Raw genomic sequence first — 22,330 nt, 5'->3', positions numbered from 1 at the left:
CTACCACACACACACACACATGCACACGCCCATACCCATACCCAGGGCTACGAATTGGCCTTTACGACGAATCCACTTTTTCCAGCTTCCTCCAAAGTTGCACAGCGGACATAAGAGAAAGAAAGAGAGAGAAAGAGTGTAGAGGAGTGGGTCAGCCACTACGACATTCCTACCACCATCTCCCACTAGGTAGATACTAAGAGGCGTCTATGGTTGAACGAGCCAACATCTGCGAGCATGCATGAGGTGTAGGTATGTGCGTGTTTCCGCACGCACGATCATACCACGTCAAGACACACAAAGATTCTTCATGGGCATCGGGGGGAAGAATTAAGGTTATGGTTGGATCGGCCTCTCTGTCCCTTGGTCGAAATCGTGCTTCATCTCGCAGCCTGGTCCATGATTGTTGATGTCCAAATTCAAATTCCAAGTCCAGTCCAAGTCCACATTTGGGCTGAAATCTAGTATTACCTAAATCGGTCCTCACCAAGATGATCAAAGAGCAGAATGGTGCAGCAACACCAGTAATCAGTAATAACTATGCCATACGTTAGGCGGTATGAGAGGTGACACGATACAGCGATCATCCTTCGAAACACTCTCACAACACACAAACGTTATCCCCAACATGCCCCCTTTCGCACGCATCGTACAGCACAAAAAATGTTTGGAGCGCATCATCGTACACACTCCCTCCCAATGATTCGGATGTCGGGACTTCTCCACACCCGCCCACGATCAAAACACCCATTCTTCCCCCTATGTAATACACGTACCGTACCAATTTGCTCCTTGTATGTACGATGTGCGACGACTCGTAGGCATCAGAGGCTCAGTTTCACGGACGAAGCATCGCGCTCGATTTCCAGCAGCCATTCTTCGGCCCTTTGATCGACGTCCCCTTGATCTCAATTACTTACCAACGTTGCCCAGGCGCCGAACGGCAATTATCAAGGCTGAATTTGTTACGAAGAGCAGGTCACATCCCTTCTTATTGAATCAACATGCAATTTTCTTCCAAACGTTATTTCCAGTAACTAGTAAATCATCATTCTGTCTGTGTACTCCACTCTTAACCTCAACTACCTGGTCTCGGCCGAAGCGTGGGAGCGCACATCTTCAAGTCTCCGTATAATACATTCTCCGCTGAAGCGCACATTCGCAATCATTATTGTTCAGGGCGTGCTACAAGATCATGTCGCTTCCAGGAAAAATGGCTCATATAATCCTAATCACTTGATTCCAAAACGTCCCCAGACCAGGATCTCAAGCGTGGGAATGGCCGAGTCTCCGGGACGACGACGACGCACTCGGACGAGCACCTCTTTGTCCCTCACCCTCGAATCACCCATCCTGGCCTATCACCATGCAGTCGGCCATCCAAAGAGCGAGTGCGCGAACGCTGGCCATAGTCAAACGCCCCCTCTGGACTGGTCTTTGTGAATAAAGCGAGCGGTCGTCTGTCAATCGTTAGCTCCGAGAAGCCATATTCAGCATAATGCCATCCTGGTCCACATCACCAATCCAGGGCTGCTGACGAGAAAGCCAACACGGGTATGACTCTTCACATGTGTGCGACGCCCTTTCAAAGGCAGGCTTTAACCACCCCCAAACAACTGGCCAGTCGCATCGTTCGCCCTCACGACCAAGATGATCCAAGTCCCCCACGGCGTTTTTCTTGTATAATGCAGACCCTCCCCCCGACCCGTGAGGTTACAAGTATTAGCTACCCCCTCTGGATTGCTTAGCAATAATCGTTCACCCCAGCCCTGCAGTGCGTGTATCAATTGTCACCGACATTGTGTGTTTATTCAACACAACTCTCCGGTTGTACAGCAGTACAATGTACCAGATGGACCATTTCGTACCCGCACCTGTCATCCACCCAACTTAATTTCTCATCATGACCGAGTTAAACTACCTTTGTGATAGTATGGATTGTATGCTAGCCATGGCCAACGCCTGGCAGCCCCGCTAAGGAACAAGAATATCGGTACCGGGCTGATTTCGCTCCCGAACGAAGGTGAACCGTGAACACGATCACCTCCTAGGCTCCTAGTAGACTCCCACCTTACGCTTGGGGCCGAGCCCTGTAGGACTTTTCCCTGCATTATCATTCGCAAAAACTCATGATGAGTGAAAAATGATGGGGAATTACTGAGCGTACCGTGTGCCGAGGCAGACTCTTTGGCAAAAGGGAATTCTGTTCATCAATTCATTCCTCTGCGACACTCTGCCATTCACTCTCTATTGCACAGATTTAAGCTTTTATCTAATGCTCGATTGGAGACTGATGAAATTGAGCAGTGTTTGAGACTTTATTGAACCGAGTGCGAGTCGTCGTCAGGCAAGCGTGGCTCAGGACGACCGCTTTCGTAACAGGTTTGCGAGGTTTCGTACCCCACCGTATCTCAGCGTATAGCAGTTAACGAGCCAGGCGGTTTCGCGCCTATCCACTTACGCCTGATGTAAACGAGTGCGAGATCGAGTTGAAGGATCAATCAATCAATCAATCAATCAATCAATCAATCAATCAATCCAATCCAATCCCACGCCCTCACCCCACTAATGGCGGTGCAGAGCTTCATTAAACATGCGTAACGTCAGCCGTTTGGGAAGCGGGAGAGAGCTGTAGCCTGTAAGCATGCGAAGTTGCGATGGTGGACTTTAGAACAAGGGCTACAATAATACACTCTAATGGCGCCCGCGATAGCAAAGCCACAGGGTCGCAGTCTGCCGGGTGTATGTATGCACAGGTCCTGTATATCGCAGTGTAGGTAGGCCAGATCAAGCTCCAAATCCATACATGATAACACGCAGCTAGACAGGAGCATCTTTCCTGATGATGTGATTGATCTTTTCTGCTGACTGTGCCTCCGCTTTGGGTTCTTTATAATAACACTCATAATATCTCCCCGACAAAGCGCTCGCTTCGTCGCTCTGTGCCGAACTTGTTTACGCCTCGTCGTAGCTTAAGGCGATATCTCAAGGCCACATCACCTATCACGAATCATCACGTATCTCTCCCATTTCAGGCGCCCTTGCATGAAACCTTATCTCATTCGATGACCCAGGCTAAACAAGGCTTTGATCATCGTGTGATTGCCAGATACCTAGATAGCACGATTAGACGAGAACAAGCTGTATCCATCAAGTCGAATCAATGCTCCCTTGAAATGCATGTCAACCTACGCGATCTCATCCACCCACTTTGACTAAGCCCTAATCCATGGCTTACCGTCCGATTGTATAGATATTATTTTCGCATGCGAAGCAAGGAAATCGCATTGTCCATTGCCTCTGGTTATCATGCAGAATTTCTCTGGTCGCTCCACGATGTGTCTGAATTCAACAAGAATCAAAAGATGGGTAGGTAGGGCAGGAGAGGGGTGAATGGAACCCGCAACCGTTCAACCAACCAACCAGCCAACCAACCGCCTGCATGCATTTCGCATTCATCTCTCGCATTTGAATAATTCGGTCGGGCAAAGGCGAGACTTTACCAACAACCAGCACTCTTCGTTCCCGCGAAAAGAAAAACAATCAACAAAAAGAAAAAGGCCCTGATTGCATTCATTGGCGATTCGAGTTCTGGTTGCCCTGTTGATGATTTGAACACTAGCAATGTCTAGCAACGTCTAGCATATCTAGCTCCCAGCGCGGAACGCAGCCGGTGTGAAGTGATTGGGGAGGGGAGCTTGGTGCACGATGCGGAGCATCACAATGGCTTACCCCATCTTTGGATGATCACCGTTTGGACAAGAGCTTCTTGGGGGGAGGGGGTGCTGCTGAGCTGCTTGAGCTGCTGAGTTTTGCTGGGCTCTTCACCCACGAAACTGCTTTCAGCGTCGCCTGATTTTACCCCACATTCCCATCGGATTCTACCACCTACGCCCTAACGTTACCTTTGCCTTCAAACGAAAGGGTCAGCATCGAGAAGAGGCCTTTTCTCTCGAGTCCAGACTCGAGCCACAGCTACAGAATGAGGAGAAGCAGCATTCTGCCCCTCTCAATCCCCTCATTCATCCCCCTCACCTCATCTCATCTCATCCCAACTAAGACCATTTCGTTCTCTAAATCCCCCTCATTCATCTCCTCCCTAACCAACTCACATTTAATACTGGCTCAGTGGGCGGGAACCATGTAGAGAGCTACCAAAGGTCACTGCGGATTGGGAACCACAGCACTACTACGCGGGGACTTGTAATGCTCTTTTTCCGTTCCCTATTCTTGGAGCACATCCATCCCAACAGCCCCAAATCATCTAGCGCTCTGGTGGTCTGCTAATCACCAGATGCATATTTCCGGACGAAGGGCGATGCTTTCGTGTTGATTTTTGGATTTTGGATTTTGGATTTTCATTTTTCTCTCCGAGCTCTCAGCGAAGAACGAACTTCCTCCATGGAGACCATGGAGGCTCACAAAGACCAACAAAAATAAGGCATCTTACGAGTACCAAGATGTACAGGGGGGGCCATGGGTTGGGGATACCCTTACTCGGGTCGCGATCGGAGAGTTACGCCCAGTGCAAAAAGAGTGATGGCATCATCGTACATCCGACTTATGCCATAGCTTTTCTTCAACTTCTTCTCTTGTCATTGATTGCCATTGCCTGCATTCTGTCTTGTTGCAACGTTCGCTCGTACTGCTCCAAGTCCGGTGGTGCGTGCGTGCTGGAGGACGTTGACGACGATGGTCCGACCATGCACATCCCAGTACATCCCAGTAGCCCCAGCGCATTCGCACTCACGATTGGAAAAGGATGGATTGCTGGCTAATAACTGTGGCTGCCAGCTAATCAGCCATCCTCCCCCATTATGCAGCTGCGTGTACATGCCTACCTGGGACGGAAGGGGTCTATGGTCCGGTCGCCCTGTGGGATTCGTTTTGGGTATGGCCCGCTGGGTTGAATAAGCATACGGAGACTTACTATACGCGCACAATCGATACACGCTGGGACGTTGATGACGTTGACGAAGAGTCGAGGAGGATGGGGGGTAGGGATTCTAGACCCACCAGCGAGTCTGTACGACCTTGTGTATTTGTGGTTGATAGGATAGGATAATTGCGAGCAGCAGAACACTAGACTACCCAGCAGATACCTCGTAGATACCTCGTAGATAACTATTACAGGTGGACACTGTCCAGTAACAGGCGCACGCCACGATACGCCATGAAAGAGCCCAGGGTTACTAGCCACAAGCCCGCCACACGCACCTTGGAGATAGATGAATGAACGGGTGGTTGGATGTTTCTATTCCAGTCAACAATCTCCACTCCTCTCGTACTGTGTATAGCAAGCACTACACAAAACACCATATTCCCGTAGTCCTCGCTGAATTCTCGCGGCAACTATGGAAATGGTGGCGTAATTGCTTCCAATTCAAGAATCCTTCGCCAGTCGGCGCATGATGCTCGACTGATATGAGCCTTCCACGGCACATACACTTCGCCACGAAACGCCGCGCAACATTATACACCGGATCTCTCGTCACACAAGTCACCACCACTCTGAATGCCCGGAGTCAACCAGTGAAGTTAAGAATGGCATTGAAAGAGAGACAACGAGAGGGGGCAGTGTGAAAGAGTAGACAGGAGACGGACCTACAAGTGGCCGAACCAATAATGTTCCTGTGTTTACGGGGAGAGTACGATTCTCCTCCATCAGCATTACCATCACCATCCAAACCTTCGTACCCCTCAAGGCTCAAACCCTGGACCCAAGTCCTGCCCATTCTCCCCGATACTGGCCAAGATCCATCTCAGGTATAGAGTACGATCCCCCAGGTGTTTCCAAGAGCCGCCTCCCAGGTCACGAGAACTCTGCCACGAATGCCACGACTACTGGGCAACTCGCATTGCCTTATCGTCCCTCCTAAAACCCCCCCAGGCGGAATCGTGTCTTCGTGGGCGTTCAGGCCCGCGACAGCTTCCCTGATTATCTGAAAATCTTACTGTACTTGGACGTAACTCTGTGCGAAAGAATCCCAATAACGCACGCCCTACCCCCTTTCTTCAATCGCTGTAGTACGCCTGCGCAGATCTCGCAACCCGTCACTTTGGGTCGAGGTTCCATGGAGAGGTAGATTACAAGCCTCTTTGGCGGTTCGAATGCGTTGCTATGCGCTACAGTCTACCAAGACTGATTCCAAAGCATCGCGTACGCATCACCAAAACAGACCACACCAAGCGAACAATAAGGGAAAAGGTCCACCCAACGCACCAATTACTATTTCCCTTTTTCGTTTTTAATTTCATTGAATTTTGTTAATACTGTCTTTGCGCAATTGTTAACTATGCTCCTAGGACAGACATCATTCGATTCAAGCTTCAGCTATAGTTGTTGAATTTTGCAATTTCTCGCTCGCTGGCTGGCTCGGGATCCGCGCACTTCTCGGTAGCCATGAATGCCCGTGTTCCGCGCTCTCCTTGTACGACGATGAGACCACGAGGCTCCCGTCGGCACTTCAGGCATTGACTCTACCCACAAAGTAATATGAGGGATTGTCCATATTTCCGTCTTCGTCGTTTTTTGTCCATATTTCGTTCCGTTCCGAAAGGGTGCGATCAGCACAGTGCTTTTTCCCTTCGCTCTCGCTCAATAGTGATTATCAAATAACCCAAAAGGATCGGCCTCGATAGTCGACACCCCCTTCCCCCCCTATTCTGGCAAACAATAATTGACAAAGCGGCTTTGGTTGTCTGCAACTTGTCCATCCTGCCTCCAATCTGCACAAACCTGCTCGCCGGAGAAACTCTTCAATGCAGGTGGATCTTGCTCACATGAAAAGGGAAAACCTTAGTTTCTGGAAATACATTCGACGGCATCCTCGACGGCATCCTCGACGCCGCACGGCACACGCACGCTATAAGCTGGACGCTTGTTCTGCTGGTCAGAATATGCTCCACACTCGAGCATGTCTTCCCGTCTCTACAATCCACAATGCAAGGCCGGCGAAGGTCTCAATTCAGCTGTCAGCAAGCCCCGTTCCCATGTAGGAAATTGGTCTGCGAAGGTCCACTTACACCACGACTCATACTTTCGCCTGTCCGCTGTGTCGTGAATTGCGAGTAACGTCCAGCAAAGAAATGTTGAAGAAATACCCAATATCAACCCGAGATCTATACGCAAGCGCTCGCCAATCAATCCTTCTCTCCAGTTCCCCGGTCTACATCTGCCTTCTTGAATCTAAGTAGATCTCAAACTAGAGAAATTAACCACGTCGGTCTGGTCCCGTGCTAGCATCTCATGCTCGCCATTGTCCTGTACATAAGCAATCCTTGTGGATTCTCAACTAGCTGCACGATACTCCATAATAGCCAGTTCTAGCAAGCAAGATACAGGAGGCTAGCAGGCGTCCAGCTCCTCAACGTGCCTCCCCCTCTTCTCCTCTGTAGACCTGGTATCTTCTCCAATTCGCAAAATGCATCCGATGGTTGGTTCGGAGCACCTGCCGCTTATTGTTCCCATAATGGCTGGTATCCTTCGTATCGGCTCCCTCGTGGCTGACTACCGCGCCTTTAGCATCATGACTAACCATAACGCTGCAGGGCACCAAGCCACATGCAATGATGGTAAGGAAGTCTACACAGTACAGTACCTAAATGGACATCCAATGAGGAATTCAGTCTACTCTTCTACCTATCGTATCCTTTTTTCTGTCTCTTTTCCTCCTTGTCTCTTCTGGCCTTTCAATATCGGCCCGACCTTTCGCATCTGGTTGCCAAACCGCCATGTAGTTAGACACTTTCCTCAACGCCTTTTTCAGGGTCCACAGCGGAGCGGGGTGAGAGTTATAGCGCTATGACTGGATCTGCTCTTCGCATTTCCATATTCGCAACGTCTCTCCAGCAATCCTTCACTTGCATCTCCGTCGAAAGCCATTAGGCTTAGGTGCATGTATGAAATCCTTCTGGCGGCTTGGTCAATTTTTCTTCTCGAAGCTTTATGTGGGACGATTGAATGTAGTGCCCTTGCATTTACCAATCACCATCCACTATGGCACATACGTATTGTCTCGGTTACGGTAGGTATATAAGGCGTAGGCTGTTTGAATCCGAGTACGGCAATGGGAGAGCTAATGACCAAGCACTCCAATCCTCGGATCCTTCCATGCGTACCTATGCAAGCCTTTAGAGATATGTACCCACATTCTGTTCTACCTGCTCCAAAGCGAGCTCGACGATGCCTTCTCACACCGCACGTTCCGCTGCTCTCAAGCCGGCAGGATAGTCTTGATTGGCTCTCCCGGCCGAATGTACGGTGCTTCCTACATGGTTGCGGCTCTTCTATTCTAGTCGTAAGGCTTCGCTCGTGGCTTGACTGCTCGAGCATCAAGATCTCGTCCTAGCGTATAACAGAAGGTCGGATCGGACTTCTTCGTTCAGCCTCCTCGTCTTTTGGTGGCTTTTTTGGGCATGCGCCACTGAAGCGTTGAGTGCTTCCGGGTGAAGTCTCTTCTCCCCGACTGACGTCTTCCTTGCCGTGCCAGAGCATCAATACGTCAGTTTAGGCCTTTCTTTGAAAGAAGGATGGATAGTTAGTCTCTTTGTGACGGATGCAATTCAGCGGTGACGTCTCAATACGACGAAGTCCTGCAATGAGAAACGAATTCAGAGTGAACGCCGTCGAAGCGATGCAGTGACAAAGCTTTGCAAAGTCTTGGGTTTCTTGTGTGCATCCTTCTCGATACAAGCAAGCCAAAGGAGTTCAGATACAGCGTCATAAACTGTGTACTCATCGTGAGATCCCGTCATATCAAGGGTTGGTTGTGGCTCGCGTGTGTTCGCTTCGACGGAACTTATCAAAGTGCTGTGCTGGTCCGGACGACAATGGTCCGGACAGTCTGACGATGTATCCTGAATCTATTGCGATAGTTACATATGCAACAATCTTTCGTGATCCTGTCCCTCCCATGAGAATGGAACTTGCTTAGTGCTCGTGATTGTATGTGAAAGCGTAGACTTTATTTCATAGCAAAGAAAGAATCGCTGTGATGGACTCTTGAACAGCCACTGAGAGCTAAATTCTCAATTCACCATTGGCTAGATCTCGAGTAAATTCGAGCCACGACTTGAAGCCGTAACTATGGATTCAGTCTGTTACCAATGGTCGTGATCTAGATGAACTCCTCTAGTTGCGATCATAATGATTTATATTGACACACTCCTGAAGGTTCTATCAAACAATGCTATCTCAGAATTCGAGGGATGATAGTTGCTTAAGGGATAATGCTTGACCTCGGACGAATCGAAAGTGCATGTGATTGCGAGATTTTCCCTGGAAAAAGATGGTGAACGAGGAACAGATACAGAGGGATGATATCACCCAAAAAGAAAGAACTTTCAACCGTGTGATTTCAACTTAAAGTAGATAATCTTGTGAGAAGTCAGAGATGAATTGGTCTCACTTAATTCGGTGTCGAAAACCATGTTGGAATGTTGAATCTTTGTTCAGTGTTAAAATTCAAATATCCGCGATGTTCTTCCCAGTTGTAAATAATCTACACTTCATATCGTTTATCAACACAACAATGCTCTTCCGACGACTAAACTGACCATCTCACAAGCCATTTCTTACCCCCAGGAGTGATCTTACCTGACCTTCATAAAAAACACACCTAAATCAAGTACTCCTCGCCAGCACACATCAATCTCATTCGAGAACACCACGCTCGACAGTGGCCCTTCAACCCTCCAACCCCCCTGTACTCCAATCAATTTCAGAAAAATACAATCTTCCAGCCATCCTCACCACCCCATCCCACCGATCGATCTACTTCCTCCATTCCAACCAAGCGGAACCCACCACGACACAGCGCCAACAGCCAACACAATCAACCACGTCCAACATCGTCCCTGAGCGGCAAAGTCCCCAAAACCCCTATCAACAACCCCATATTCGCAAACATCAAGGATGAACGCCGCCGTAGATCCACGTATCCCATCCCTCTATCCACCTTCCTTCTTCCCTACGCGCGGGTAAATCAGCTGTACTCATGCCTATCTCCTAGCAACTGGTACCCTCCCATTCGATCTACGTGCCTGCTCGCGCCTCTATTCACATCGTCTCGAGCGTCACGGGGTGTCACTTTCCTCTCCCTTCGCTCCAGAAATCGCAATGTCATGTAATGCATCTCCGCGGCGCAGTGTCGTAAAATCTCGCCTCGCCGTCGCCACGAAGACACCGACATCATGCGCCGAGGGGGCGAGGCCGCGGGTATTATAGTTATAGCGTGAAGATGGACGAAGAAGGGGGGGGGCGGCGCTTGTTCGTGTAAGATTTTCTTTCTCGTTTTCTGCGTTCAAGTCTATAGATCGTGATGGCAGTGATCACAGGGTGTCGTGAATGTGGTCGTGTATGACACTGGGACTTGGGACTTTCATTCAACCTCCCATCTACGTACGCCTCGATACATATACTCAAACGACTACTCCACCGATCACTATGTCTAGGCGCGGCAAAGCAACCTCTCCCTCCCTCCCTATTAATTCAACGATGCAGGATCCCACTACTAACAAACGTACGTCCGTGGCGCGGTGAAGTGTGTGTTGTCCCTCCCCCTCCCCCTTCCCCTTTCGTCCCTGGCCGCGCTTGGGTGAATTGACGTGAAGTAGAGTGAATTCGGTGGGCGGCAATGTCTGTGGGGATTTGGTTGCAGAGTAGAAATGGGAGTTATAGTGTAATTTAGGGACATGGACTGCATGTGGCTGGGTTAGGTAGGGATAGTGTTGCGTTGCATTCGACGGGTAGGTTTCGATCGGAGGGGGTGTATTTGCGGCGTTCATTTTTCTGTGGAGGGACAGAGGGTGTTGGCAAGATGATGGGACGGTACACTTGATTGGGGAAGTGCTGGGAGGTGGTGGTGCGGGTAAGTTTGGCCTATGGGGATGTTTATGAGGGAAAGATAGTGCTTCTCCGGTTGAGGGTGTGCGTGTGGACTTGCGTGCGTATACGAGAGATAGGTCACCATATCATTGCGAACTTTTCGATTTAGACAGATAGGCTGGACGTGAAGGGGCTGGATACGTGGAGCGTTTTGGGATTTGGGTTGGAAAGCGTCACGCATGAGATCTTTTCTTGCAAGTATGTCTGTTTACAGATATATGAATTTGCACATGAGTACTGAGAAGCAAGTCTCAAGATCGAGTCTGGTTGGGCAACCAATGAATGTGAATTTACTCCATATGTGACAGCTCTACTGCTATCGAGAATAGAGTCAGGAAATCTATAGGGGCGGAACCGGTCTGAAGGAGAATATTTCGCCAAGTTACATTACTCCAAGGCTAATGATAGCATAACTATGGTCATAACTGATGAGGAATGAAATATGAAAAGGTGAAGCAGGGAATCGTAATGGCCGAAGCCTATGCGTGCAAAAAGTAGTCGTGGATATCTTTCCTGCAAACCATTGAAAAGGGGAACAAAAAGGTAACAAGGAATGGGAAATGAATCCTGGCATGGGACCGCCAGAAAAAGTATGACCAGTCAATAACAGTGAAAGGGCGGGATCCTCAAGTTCTTCCGTGCTCGAACTCCATCTGGTTGCCAACCAGCTCTGCTTCCAGTTCGGCATGGGCATCGTCATCTCTTCTAATCTCGATCTCCCGGCTCGGCCTCGCTCTCTTGTGTCGAGGCTCTCGAACCAGGTCAAGCCCTAAGCGGTCCGCTTCTTCGGGATTCTGCTTGACCCACCGATCCCGCCAGCGCTCGCGTATGACATCGTAGAGAAAGATAAACTGAGCTTCACTCTGTACCATCATCATGCGCTGCAGTCGTAGGTTATCGACAACCGTCAGAATCGGATCGTCGTCCTCGTGCAAGTTGTCCATGCTTCCTTCTTCCAATTCTTGCAAAAGCCAATCTAATGCGATGAATGTACCGCTACGGCCAACCCCAGCGCTGCAATGTACAATTCGGGGATTGTTCGCATTGTCTGCGTTTCTCTCTCTCGAAAGGTCTATCAACTTGAGGAGGGCAGCCTGATTCGCATCCTCGGGCACGGAAAAGTCTGGCCAACCCTCGAATAACAAGTGCCAGATCTTTTTCGTTTCGCTACCGTCTTCGGTCGACATGTCCAGTTCGCGCACTTGCGCGCTCACCTCTTCGTTATCGACCAGCGAGGCCAAGTGCAAGTTGTGAATGATCCCGTCCTTGAATTCGTCATGCGCATTGATCCTGAGATCCGGCATCTGCAAAGACTGGGGATAATACGCAAAACACTTCTCGCGCCCACCCTCGTGAGTTTTTGTGAGCATGATAGCTACGGCAGGGGAGGTTGTCTGCTCCCAGATCATGCGCCAGATGTGCGAAAAGCTCTCTGGTTTTGGACCCTAATCTTTTATTAGTCAACGTCGTGGATGCGTGCCCTCATGAGATTTTACCTGTGTTGCGATGAACCGGGTGATCTTCTTTGTCTTGGTGGACTCCAACACGATCGGTGACGCATTGATGTAGTCGCTGTACCCTTCTGGCACCTGGAGCTTGACTCTATTGTTCTGATAGGGATCGACATTGACATATCGGTTCCGTTGCGCGACCTCAGGCCCTGTGCATTTTGCCCATTGCGAGGTCGGCGATACGGCCCGGCCATTAGGGAGAAGTCTTTCACGCTGTTGCCATTCGAGATCTTGATACTTTTCCAGAATTTCTATCTCTCTTGTTAGCATTCCATCCTGCTGCAGTATTCCAAGGCCGAAGCTACCTGCCTGCTTTACTCAATTGCAAGAATGCCGGGTATGGTGTCAGATCTGGAGGTTCCTGATCGGCTAAGGAACTTGTCTGAGAGCTCGATTGAGGTATCAGGAGACTCGGGGCGCTCGCGGAGGGTGTGGCGCTCGGTGTGACGAAGGGCGTATTGACGGAGGAAGCAGCAGCGGATCGAGAGCTGTCTCTACTGCGCGAACGCTTCGACGATGATGGCGACGGCGGCACCGCGAGTGAGCCTGTGGACGACATGTTTTCTGAGTCCGGCTTGAGGCCGCTCCTGGCTATGGCCTTGCGCCGTAGGGCGCGAAGTTTATGCAGCTTGACACAATTTCCACAGTCGCTGGGAAAGAGTGTAGTTTCTTGTGCGGGGAGGAGTAGGTGGGACTGTAAATGTGTTGAAGATCTCCCGGGGTTGCGCGCGTGAGATGGCTTGCAGGACTCGAAATGATAGGACGAGGATAAACTGCGAGAGCAGGGGGAGGATCGATCGATTGGGAAATTTCGGTAAGCGGATTGACGCAGTGTCTGGAAGGAGTGCAGGTGTTGCTCTAATGCGGCAGAAGTGGTATATATGTATTGGCGCAGGTGACAGCAGTATAGTATAGTGCTTTGATCAAAGGGCGACTGTGTGTGTCCGTTTGACTGGTGGTATGTGACTGATGCGAAAATGTCACACCAAAGAGGGCTGAATCAACCGCAGTGCCAGTGACCGGGTTGACTATTTCGCTAGATGTCTCGCGATCAAAGTGTGAAATTGCTGGTGGGGGTTGTCATTCGAGGTTGAGGGTATCGGAGGACCGGAGAGCGGCCGATGCGCGGATTCCAGCAGAAGGGATAGGACGGCACGTTGGGTAGGGCTGAAGATGTAGATTGCCGATGCAATTTACCAGGTCGGTAGTGCAAGAGTGTGCGTGCGTGTGTGCGTGCGCGTGTAATTGATTGCTCGATTGATTGATTGAGTGATCGATGGTGAGATTGCGTAGGGAGGAAGAAGTTCGAGAGATGAGTAGAGAGAGGGTAGTTGGTAGTTTAGATGGGAGGGAGGGAGAAGCAGAGAGGGAAGGAAAGAACGACCGACCTATCTACCTATAAAAGTATCTACCCTGCTAGATAGGTACACACTGACACAGGCACGAGTAGGTAGAGACCAGGTAGAAGACGAGATGGCAAGTCTAAGCACAAGTAGGGAGAACTTGTAGGGAATAGGGTGTTAGGCACGGCTAAGGGACCCCATAATTATTATACAAAAAGTAGGGGAGACGAGGAACGAATAGTTCTAGCATCTACTAGCAAGATACCTAGGTCATTAGTGATTAGTTAGAATACCAAAGGTAGACATGGCGGAGACGATACTTCGGGCAGTCAGTCACTTTGTCAATAACGGGGGAAGGGGAGGCGGCGGGGCGATTAGGCAAATGCGTCCAATCCCACGATGGATTATCTCGATCGATCAATTAATGTTGGCATTATTATCCAGGTAGCTATCATCGCTAGCAGGCAGTTGTCCATAAGGGGCGGCTTCATGGAGTTGGTAATTACTCGCGTGTATGGCTACAAGTGTACATATGGTGCATCTATGTTTAGGGACGCCTTTGGAAGATACTTGGTAAAGAGGTACCTATTGTATTGACGATCGCGCTGTCGGTACTTATTGTACAAGTATATAGATTTGTGTATGGCGCCGATAACTAGTGAGGGGCTAGCTCTATTAGTCATGGCAGTCGCCTCATCGTCTTCTGGGTCTTTGGATCATCCATCTCGGTCTCGATTCTCTCGATTCTTTCGATTCTCCATCGCTCTCGCTCTCCCTATTCTATTTCGCCTCACCCATCTATTTCCGTCTTCGGTCTTCCCTTCCACCGCCAAACGCGCCCGACACCTTGCGCCCATTGCGCGTTTGCACTGGCCTTTTTTTCCAAGGGCTCGCTTCGCTTTTGCAACCCGTCTTTTGATGTAGACTCCATCACATCACCATGAAGGCTCCGTGGATGTTACTGTTCGAGGTGCGTCTATTCCGCAGCTCCACCGAAGTATCAACTTACCTGTAGCTAACGACTGTCTTCCTCTAGGCCTGGGCCGTCCAGAAAGTACGCCTCCCGATTCATTCTGACCAATATCGTACCCGTCGCCAGTACTGATGTCCACCCTCTGCAGCTCCTCCGCAGCCCTGCCTTCAATAGCATGGTCCAGAAGGCCTACCGCAAGATCAATGGTCTGCCACCCATGGGCCCCGACAATGGTCACGGAAGTATGTGCTCCGTCAGCTCCACAGCAGGCACACCTTTGACTGACGCTGTTTTGTCAGGGACCGGCCCGTCCGCTTTCGATCACTTCCGCACCGAAGTAAAGAATCAATTCCGCGAGCTCACATGGCAGAAGAAGCCTCCAAGAAACTGAGTTGAAGAATTCGGAAGTTCAGCAATTGAACCCCACGTACCGACCACGATTCATCGAAACGACTCAATCGCAAGCAACACGCCATAGTCCCCGATCCGTGGTTTCTACATATGGATACATCTAGACATGAACCGTGTTGGGACACAAGTATCCGCCTTTGGACGGGTGGAGCTTGTGCAGTCATCTGTGATCGCAAAGCCAGCTGCATCAGGGTCTCTCTACCGGCGCTCACATTGCTGTCGAACCTGCTGTCGCGTCGCAGCCGTGGACTGCCCCACGGTTACAAGATTCGACACGAAGGTAGGTAAGACAATGGACGCACTTCGTTGTTCGCTCTGCTGCGTCACCCTATCGAAACGGTGGTGTCGCGGTTATGCAGCATAATTGCGTAGCTTAAGGCTGCACTGTATATACCTAGTATGCCACGAGCATCTTCATCCGAACACACGGGAGAGTATTCATAGCTAGCATGAGTACACGACACTTGAGCTATATATACCTACAGGTACATATCGGAACTTGTTTCGTATCTTAACGTAGATCTCATTCCCATTGCGCATTACCTCGTAGAAAAGTATGTGTTATGAGTAGTGTCGTCCTGCTTGGCGTGGATGACCATTGAACTATATTGGAGATGATATTATCTATGGATATGATAGAAATGTAGAATAATGATGTGCATCAAAACAGATGAGTACCTAATCAATTGATCACGTATGTTTGAGTACATTGGGTCTGCAAAAGCAAGCTTGTCTCTACCTACACTGTAGGCATTCCAGAGTATGAGATATCAACACTGGTATCTTCTTCTAGCCCTAAAAATGGACGTATCAATTGCAGGTACATTAGGTATGGTTGATATGGTGTTATATTATATATATGTACTTTAAAATATGCTGAATGGATGAATGTAACTGGACGGCATCAAGCTCCGGGATGATGGGCAATACAAAGTCCGTGCGCACATGCGGGAACTAAGAATTCCATGGGGACGTCACCCACCAGACGGACGTGGGACCCAATCTTGTCTTGTCGTAATCGTCAACATCACCAACTTCCTTTCCCCAACATCTTCAGACTCAGCACCAACAATCCCCACGTACCATACATACCTACGCACACCACCCCCGCGCGCTACAATGGTGCTGCAACCAATTACAACGTCACTGCTACTCCGAACCCCTAGATCCCTCCTATGATCCTTAGACAGACAGTGCCACCATCTTCTCGATGGACGAGACAGACAATGCCGAGCGCAATGCGGCCGGCCCCATGAATGGTGCGGCTGCCAGCCCCGTCCCGAGCCCAAAGATATCTCCGAAGAAGCCAGACGCTGTTGAACAACAAGATTTCGTCAACCCTACACTTAACATCATACAGACCCTATCTCGGAAGACCTCAACAAGTGCTTTATCTACTCGTACTACACTCCCCTCGAGGGAAGGAACCCCTCCGCCTTTGCCCCCTAGGCCCATGAACCTCGCGTTTCTGGACTCAAGACCCTCCACCTCCCATTCGGTAGCTCCTTCAAGACCGCAGCTTGTCTCCAAGGCAACGACACAGCTTTCGTACACCAACACGCAGACACACAACGACCTAAGAGATGATTCACCTTCGTCAGGTGCATCCCGCGCGCGGAACTTTTTTGGCTTGAACGTACGAAGCACTGCTAGCGACGCCGACGATAGTGCCAGCGTGAAGAGCTACGCACCCACCACAATCGAGGTCGGTGGAGGAGACTCGGAGAGCACACTGGCTGGAATCATGGATGATCATGAGAAATCTGTACTACAGTCTCTGGGCCATAAATTCTCGGACCAGGAAGCAGAGAGCTTATTCCCGAATGACCCAAACTTCGAGTCGGCCTTCGACCGCGAGTTCGACGAGATCGAGGGCATGGCATCAGATGGATCAAACGAAGGTCAGATCACTTTGCCGTCAATACATCCTGTCCCCGTTTTTGCTTGTGCACTTGTTGCCATATTTAAATATAGCAAACGCGCGCTGATTGCCTCTGCGTAATAGAACAAATCATGCTCCAATGGCGTGCCAAGTTGAAGCACTTCCTTATTCTTTCCTCAGCCGGAAAACCTATCTACAGCCGGCATGGCGACGACCAGCTCGTCACAAATTATATCGGGGTCATCCAGACCATCATATCATTCTACCAAAGCCAGAACGACACACTCAAGGGGTTCACTGCCGGAGACGTACGCTTCGTCATCTCCTCGAGAGGACCTTTGAATCTGGTTGCAATTTCTCGCTTGCCGGAAAGCGATGCACAGTTACGAGGACAGCTGGATGCATTATATATGCAGATTCTGTCCACTTTAACTCTCCCGAGCATGGAGCGAATGTTCGCTGCGCGAGCCAACTACGACCTCCGCCGACCCCTTCAAGGCACGGAAACCCTTCTCTCTGCACTTTCTGATGGCTTCACCCGAGGCTCGCCATCCACGCTCCTCTCCGCCCTCGAATGTCTCAAGCTGCGCAAAACACACCGACAGGCAATCAATAAAACCCTCCTATCTACTCGATCAGAGAACCTCCTCTACGGTCTTATCGTAGCATCAGGAAAACTAGTCTCTGTCGTCCGCCCCAAGAAGCACTCTCTGCATCCAGGGGATCTCCACCTCATCTTCAATATGCTCTTCGAAGCCGGTAGCGTGAAGGCCGGAGGTGGCGAGAACTGGATTCCTCTATGCCTACCAGGATTTAACAACACCGGGTACCTCTACATGTACGTGAGCTTTCTCAATCTCGAAGATCCGACGACACCAGTTGCAGAACGACCGAAGAGTCGTGAGGGCGGTGGTGCGGCAGACGAAGTCGCAATCCTACTCATCAGCCCCAACAAAGAAGGGTTCTTTGAGCTGCGCGCAATGAGAGACCAACTCGTCGACCAACTACAAAAGAATTCGTCCATATCACGCATCCGCGAAGCCGTGAAAGCTGGCCGACCGCGCTGCACTGACATTGTCCCCGGGAGCCCGCTCCGACATTTCTTGTACAAGTCTAGGGGAAATGTACAGTTCACAATGCCGGCCTGGGAACCCTACTTTGAGTCCCCTCTCGAACGAAGGAGGTATGCTTCATTTCTCTTTTCAGCCCTTTCGTTTGCACACCTACTGTATCTCAATTACTGACACATAACCAGACTCATGTCTCTCTACAACACTCTCCACACACAACTCCACGCAAAGCCCACATCATTGAAGATCCATCATCAAACCAGTGCTACAAACATCAGTCTCGCGTGGAGCACACCCTTATTCGAACTGTACGCCGTAGCACCCGTTGCGACGAGTCGAGCCGCGTTGGCACAGAGTGCGAACAAGATTGTGCAGTGGGTTCGACGAGAGGAGGAGAGGGTTTTCATCATCGGCGGTGCAGTTTTCTAACGTTGGTCGAAGAGCACTGCGTTAGTTGCTACATGACTTGAGCGAGCGCAACGAAGAGTTTATACCCGAGAATCGAAGGCAGTACATACATAGCGACGTGATGCATTTAAATTTATTGCTATTAGCGACACTGCCTTCTTTGAGTCCACATGTGATAATTCTCCTACCATGTAATTCTTACTCACCCATCTTCAATATATTTGATTGCTTCTAGCCATGCACAATGCCCCCCTCGAAACTTGACTTTGTATAGAATTTCTAAACCCCAACACGAACTATATCGATTCCTGAATAAAACTCATCCATCATAAACACCTTTCCACCTACCAAATCACACATCTACCCACCACACTACTACATCAATCCCCATCTCCAACCATCTCCCCTAAACTATCCACCCAACACCACTCACAGGCCTCCCCAACCGAGACCACCATTGAGCCCTACCAAATCCAAGCGAACGAAGTTCAACCGCCACAACATGCAATGCCCCACTCCTTTCCAAAAATACCATAGAGACACTGACATGTCTGTCCAAAATTCCCAAACATCGAACGTGCCTCCACGCAAATGTTCGAACCAGAAACACCATAAACGAAAATGTCTCGGACGGGCCACCCCTCCACCAACCCCCCCTTTCCCCCAAGACCACCAAGCAGACACGCACAACAGCGCTTTGCCAACGAGCGCACGGTGTGGAGACCACACCGTCTAGTCCCACAGACCACACTGCCAATCCCAAGATTTTTGTTTGTTTCGATTGCGTCCGACCAACCGTTGGTCGGACTTCTATTTCCTGCTCGCCCAGTCGTCAATGTGTGGGGAAATGGAAGATGCGTTCTACACAGAGATGTGTGTACGTTCAGTGCGTAGGGTGCCGTAGGTATCGGAGTGACACGTTCGCTCTCCTCCGCACCTTTTTACCTTACCGCGACCGAGACCAACACCGCGATGTCAAAAGAATCCAGACATGGCGTCTCGTGGAAACGAAGACGAAGCAGAGACACGGTGAATGTTTTACTCCTCTACAGGACATCATGGCAAAGGTATTTCTGTCCGTCTGTGTGTATGTCCTTGCGCAGAGCGATGAGTAGGATAGAAGAAGGGTTTGGATTGTATAAAATGGAGGAGAATCGTGGAATGATTGCTGGAATCAACTCACTTCGATACTCAACTCCAATCCAAGTCCAGGCGACAGGATAGAGCATATCATCATTCACTTTTTCAACTCCACCACAACCGGATCACAAGAAGTCAATCACTGCCAAACCACCAATCACTCCGTCCTCTTTTCTCTCTATCGAATAGACTGAACGATACCATCCCATCAAGCAGTGAACCAGACTCGAACTTACATTCACTTTGCCAATTTCCTCAACACGCCATCCACATATACCCATGCCAAAAACCACATCCACAATCCCAAACATGACCACCACCCCACAACCTCAACCACCATCCCCAACTTCAACCCCAGGAAGCACAACATCACGAGCAACGACACAACAATACCACTCATACCTCCTCACCCTCCGCGAACAACATACCTCCCCTGCCCCATCCCACCTCCAAATCCTCCCCCCATCCCCATCCCCACCACCAAACCCCAACAACGACAAGGAAGAAAAACCCCCCCGCAACCTCCTCAGAAAAGCCAAACCAAAAACCAAGACGCCAGAAGCGCCATCACGATCGCCTCTGAAAATCGAACACACGACCCACGACAACGCATCGCCCTTCCGCATCGTCCAATCCCGCTTCGACTGCCGTCAAACGTACCAAACGTACGAACCTCGAAGTCCAACTCGAACTCGACAAACTCAAGACGAACGCGAGAGAGAAGGACAGGGACAAACGCCCTCACTGTCCAGAAGTACGAGTTCTTCCTCACCTAGTTCGAGCGGTTCGACGCCACCGACGACAGTGAGCTCGTCCTCGAGGAGAACGAGTGTGATCGAGGATCCGAATGGCAGTGTCGAGCGGTTCTTAGCTCACATGAGGCAGAGTTTCGAGGCTAGGCGGGAGAAGGAGATGGGAGGTGGTGGTGGTGGGTCGGGGTATGATGTCTTCGTCGATGAGGGGGAGAACGGATTTCTTCCTGTTGACACTGCGCTTTGAATTCGTTGTGTTGTTTGTACTAGTGTCCATTAGATAGTTAGCAGGATAATACCCAATCTATAACCATTTTGTTGCTACAAGGTGAATATCGATACTTGTGATTCAACCCGTGATTCGTCAGTCATGTTCGTCAGCCTATCCGTGTCACATCCACAGTCAAGTCACGTTCAAGTGAATACACCATATTCTGAAAAAACATATCTTTTGACTAAAAGCTAGAGGCGTTTCAAGGCTACCTCCGTAATTCCTCTCCCGTGCAAATTCTTATCATACAATGCCCGAAATGATGCCAATGCATAATGTCCTCTGAGGGACTACTATTAAAACAACCCCATGATGTCGCGATCATGAGAGAGGGATTCCGAATCCTCCGGCTCCGTGCCGTCCAGCCTCGATACATTGGCCAGGCATTATCAGTTGCGTCGGAACTTGGGAAGTCGCTTCGTGATGGTGTGCTTCACACGCCGTTTCTTTGTTTGCAGATCTGGATGTCTTTGTAAGAGAATGTTCATTGTGCAGTGATCAAAGCTCATGTCCTTTCGAGCCTTTTGAAGGCGGGTGGACACTACGGTCCAGAACCACCCGGTCCTTGGGAGGGATGATATCACATGCGCGACGTACCAATGGGATCATGCAACACTTGATGGGTAGAGGATCGGCGAGTGATCCTCTTGATGCCTTTTCGCCAGTGCTTCTTGATCTTCTCGACGATTCGCTTGCGGCGGTAGGCAAACGAGGGCATTCCTTGAGCTCCGCTGTAAGTCTGGCGGCGATACTCGCGGGCGGTTGAAATTTGCTGGCTCATGTTGCCGTTCTCACTGATAGTGATTGGTGATGTGTTGCGCGTCGATTTGCTGCGCAAGATGAGTTTTCCGATACCCTTATTGTCCAGCAGGATCTGCTCGTCGGCCTTTCCGACTGTGATCTGACTGTGGTTTGCGCCCACCTGGTCGATGTTGTACTCTGGTGGTGGGGAGCAAGATGTGGTAGGGTACCGTTCGCCCACTTTGTGAGACTGGGTGTAAAGGGACTTGGAGCGAGTCCGAGTTCGTGCCGTTTTACCCTCGGTGGGTAAACGCGAGTCCACTCCTTTGGTTTGAGAATTTTGCCTCGAAAGGCGGCTTTGTGGATGTGGGAAAAGACTTTGGGGGTGTGGAATGGGGTTGAGGAGGGTGAGGTCGGTGGAGGTGGTAGGGGAGTCGGACTCAAAGTGAGAGGGGGTTGAATCTCCTTCACAACAAGAGGTTGGCAGGGAGTTGCAAAGACCCCCTGCACCACCCTGAGGTGAGCGACAGACTGATTTTGGCGACCTCAGTCCAAGGTGAACGTCAAGTCCTGTTTTCGCCCAAGTGTAATTGTCCTCCTTGTTCCAGGGGCGCACTTCGGTGCTGCCCTCTGTGGCCGTTCGTCTCAATGATTGCAAGGACCGTCTCGACGACAGCTTGGTCTCGATGGAAGGTCGCAGGTCGTTGTGATTGAGTGTTCGAGCTCGTTTTCGCGGTCTTGAAGGAGATGCAGCCTTGGGATCAGTTGAAAGTATCGCGTCTTCGTTGACTTCGCTGCCAGCCTCCACCGGGGCCATCGCCTCACCACTGTTTACTTCCTTCCCTGGATCGGCATCAACCACAAGCTTCGAACCAATTCTCTCGCGTTTGCTGACTTCCGCAAATATATCGTCGTCCATCACGATCATCCCATCGGCACC

General features: G+C 50.2%; 5 protein-coding genes across 5 annotated transcripts; 3 read left to right on the top strand and 2 right to left on the bottom strand.

Annotated features, from left to right (window-relative positions):
* Window positions 1–11,514: 11,514 nt before the first annotated feature.
* Window positions 11,515–12,958, bottom strand: BU24DRAFT_343309 (uncharacterized protein; the record flags this gene model as incomplete). Its single annotated transcript, XM_033523360.1, has 3 exons — window positions 11,515–12,333; window positions 12,385–12,656; window positions 12,718–12,958. The coding sequence occupies 3 exons, from the start codon at window positions 12,956–12,958 to the stop codon at window positions 11,515–11,517; spliced, it is 1,332 nt and encodes a 443-aa protein (XP_033386652.1).
* Window positions 12,959–14,682: 1,724 nt separating this feature from the next.
* BU24DRAFT_461261 (uncharacterized protein) lies at window positions 14,683–15,106 on the top strand (the record flags this gene model as incomplete). The annotated part of the gene is made up of 4 exons (XM_033531877.1): window positions 14,683–14,712; window positions 14,779–14,796; window positions 14,864–14,957; window positions 15,015–15,106. 4 exons carry the CDS (start codon window positions 14,683–14,685, stop codon window positions 15,104–15,106), a joined length of 234 nt encoding a protein of 77 aa, XP_033386651.1.
* Window positions 15,107–16,123: 1,017 nt separating this feature from the next.
* On the top strand, window positions 16,124–18,721 carry BU24DRAFT_421289 (DUF254-domain-containing protein). The gene is made up of 3 exons (XM_033527694.1): window positions 16,124–17,027; window positions 17,132–18,191; window positions 18,264–18,721. The coding sequence occupies exons 1-3, from the start codon at window positions 16,337–16,339 to the stop codon at window positions 18,505–18,507; spliced, it is 1,995 nt and encodes a 664-aa protein (XP_033386650.1). The 5' UTR covers window positions 16,124–16,336; the 3' UTR covers window positions 18,508–18,721.
* A 1,056-nt stretch (window positions 18,722–19,777) lies between these two features.
* On the top strand, window positions 19,778–20,625 carry BU24DRAFT_479726 (uncharacterized protein; the record flags this gene model as incomplete). The annotated part of the gene is made up of 1 exon (XM_033533094.1): window positions 19,778–20,625. The coding sequence occupies exon 1, from the start codon at window positions 19,906–19,908 to the stop codon at window positions 20,623–20,625; it is 720 nt and encodes a 239-aa protein (XP_033386649.1). The 5' UTR covers window positions 19,778–19,905.
* Window positions 20,626–21,091: 466 nt separating this feature from the next.
* Window positions 21,092–22,263, bottom strand: BU24DRAFT_421288 (uncharacterized protein). The gene has a single exon (XM_033527693.1). The coding sequence runs from the start codon at window positions 22,205–22,207 to the stop codon at window positions 21,230–21,232; it is 978 nt and encodes a 325-aa protein (XP_033386648.1). The 5' UTR covers window positions 22,208–22,263; the 3' UTR covers window positions 21,092–21,229.
* Between the last annotated feature and the right edge of the window lie 67 nt (window positions 22,264–22,330).

This window comes from Aaosphaeria arxii, assembly GCF_010015735.1.
Source record: "Aaosphaeria arxii CBS 175.79 unplaced genomic scaffold BU24scaffold_3, whole genome shotgun sequence".
Taxonomy (NCBI): Eukaryota; Fungi; Ascomycota; class Dothideomycetes; order Pleosporales; genus Aaosphaeria; species Aaosphaeria arxii.
The sequence above is the reverse complement of the archived record's forward strand: the minus strand, read 5'-3'. Positions and strand labels throughout refer to the sequence as shown.

What these genes read in the sequence shown, in the direction of transcription:
- BU24DRAFT_421289 (XM_033527694.1), top strand. Translation starts at nt 16,337, where the DNA reads ATGGACGAGACAGACAATGCCGAGCGCAATGCGGCCGGCCCCATGAAT. An exon ending in ATCAGATGGATCAAACGAAG is followed by an intron (nt 17,028 to 17,131) that starts GTCAGATCACTT and finishes TCTGCGTAATAG; the next exon opens with AACAAATCATGCTCCAATGG. An exon ending in TCCCCTCTCGAACGAAGGAG is followed by an intron (nt 18,192 to 18,263) that starts GTATGCTTCATT and finishes ACACATAACCAG; the next exon opens with ACTCATGTCTCTCTACAACA.
- BU24DRAFT_421288 (XM_033527693.1), bottom strand. Translation starts at nt 22,207, where the DNA reads ATGGCCCCGGTGGAGGCTGGCAGCGAAGTCAACGAAGACGCGATACTT.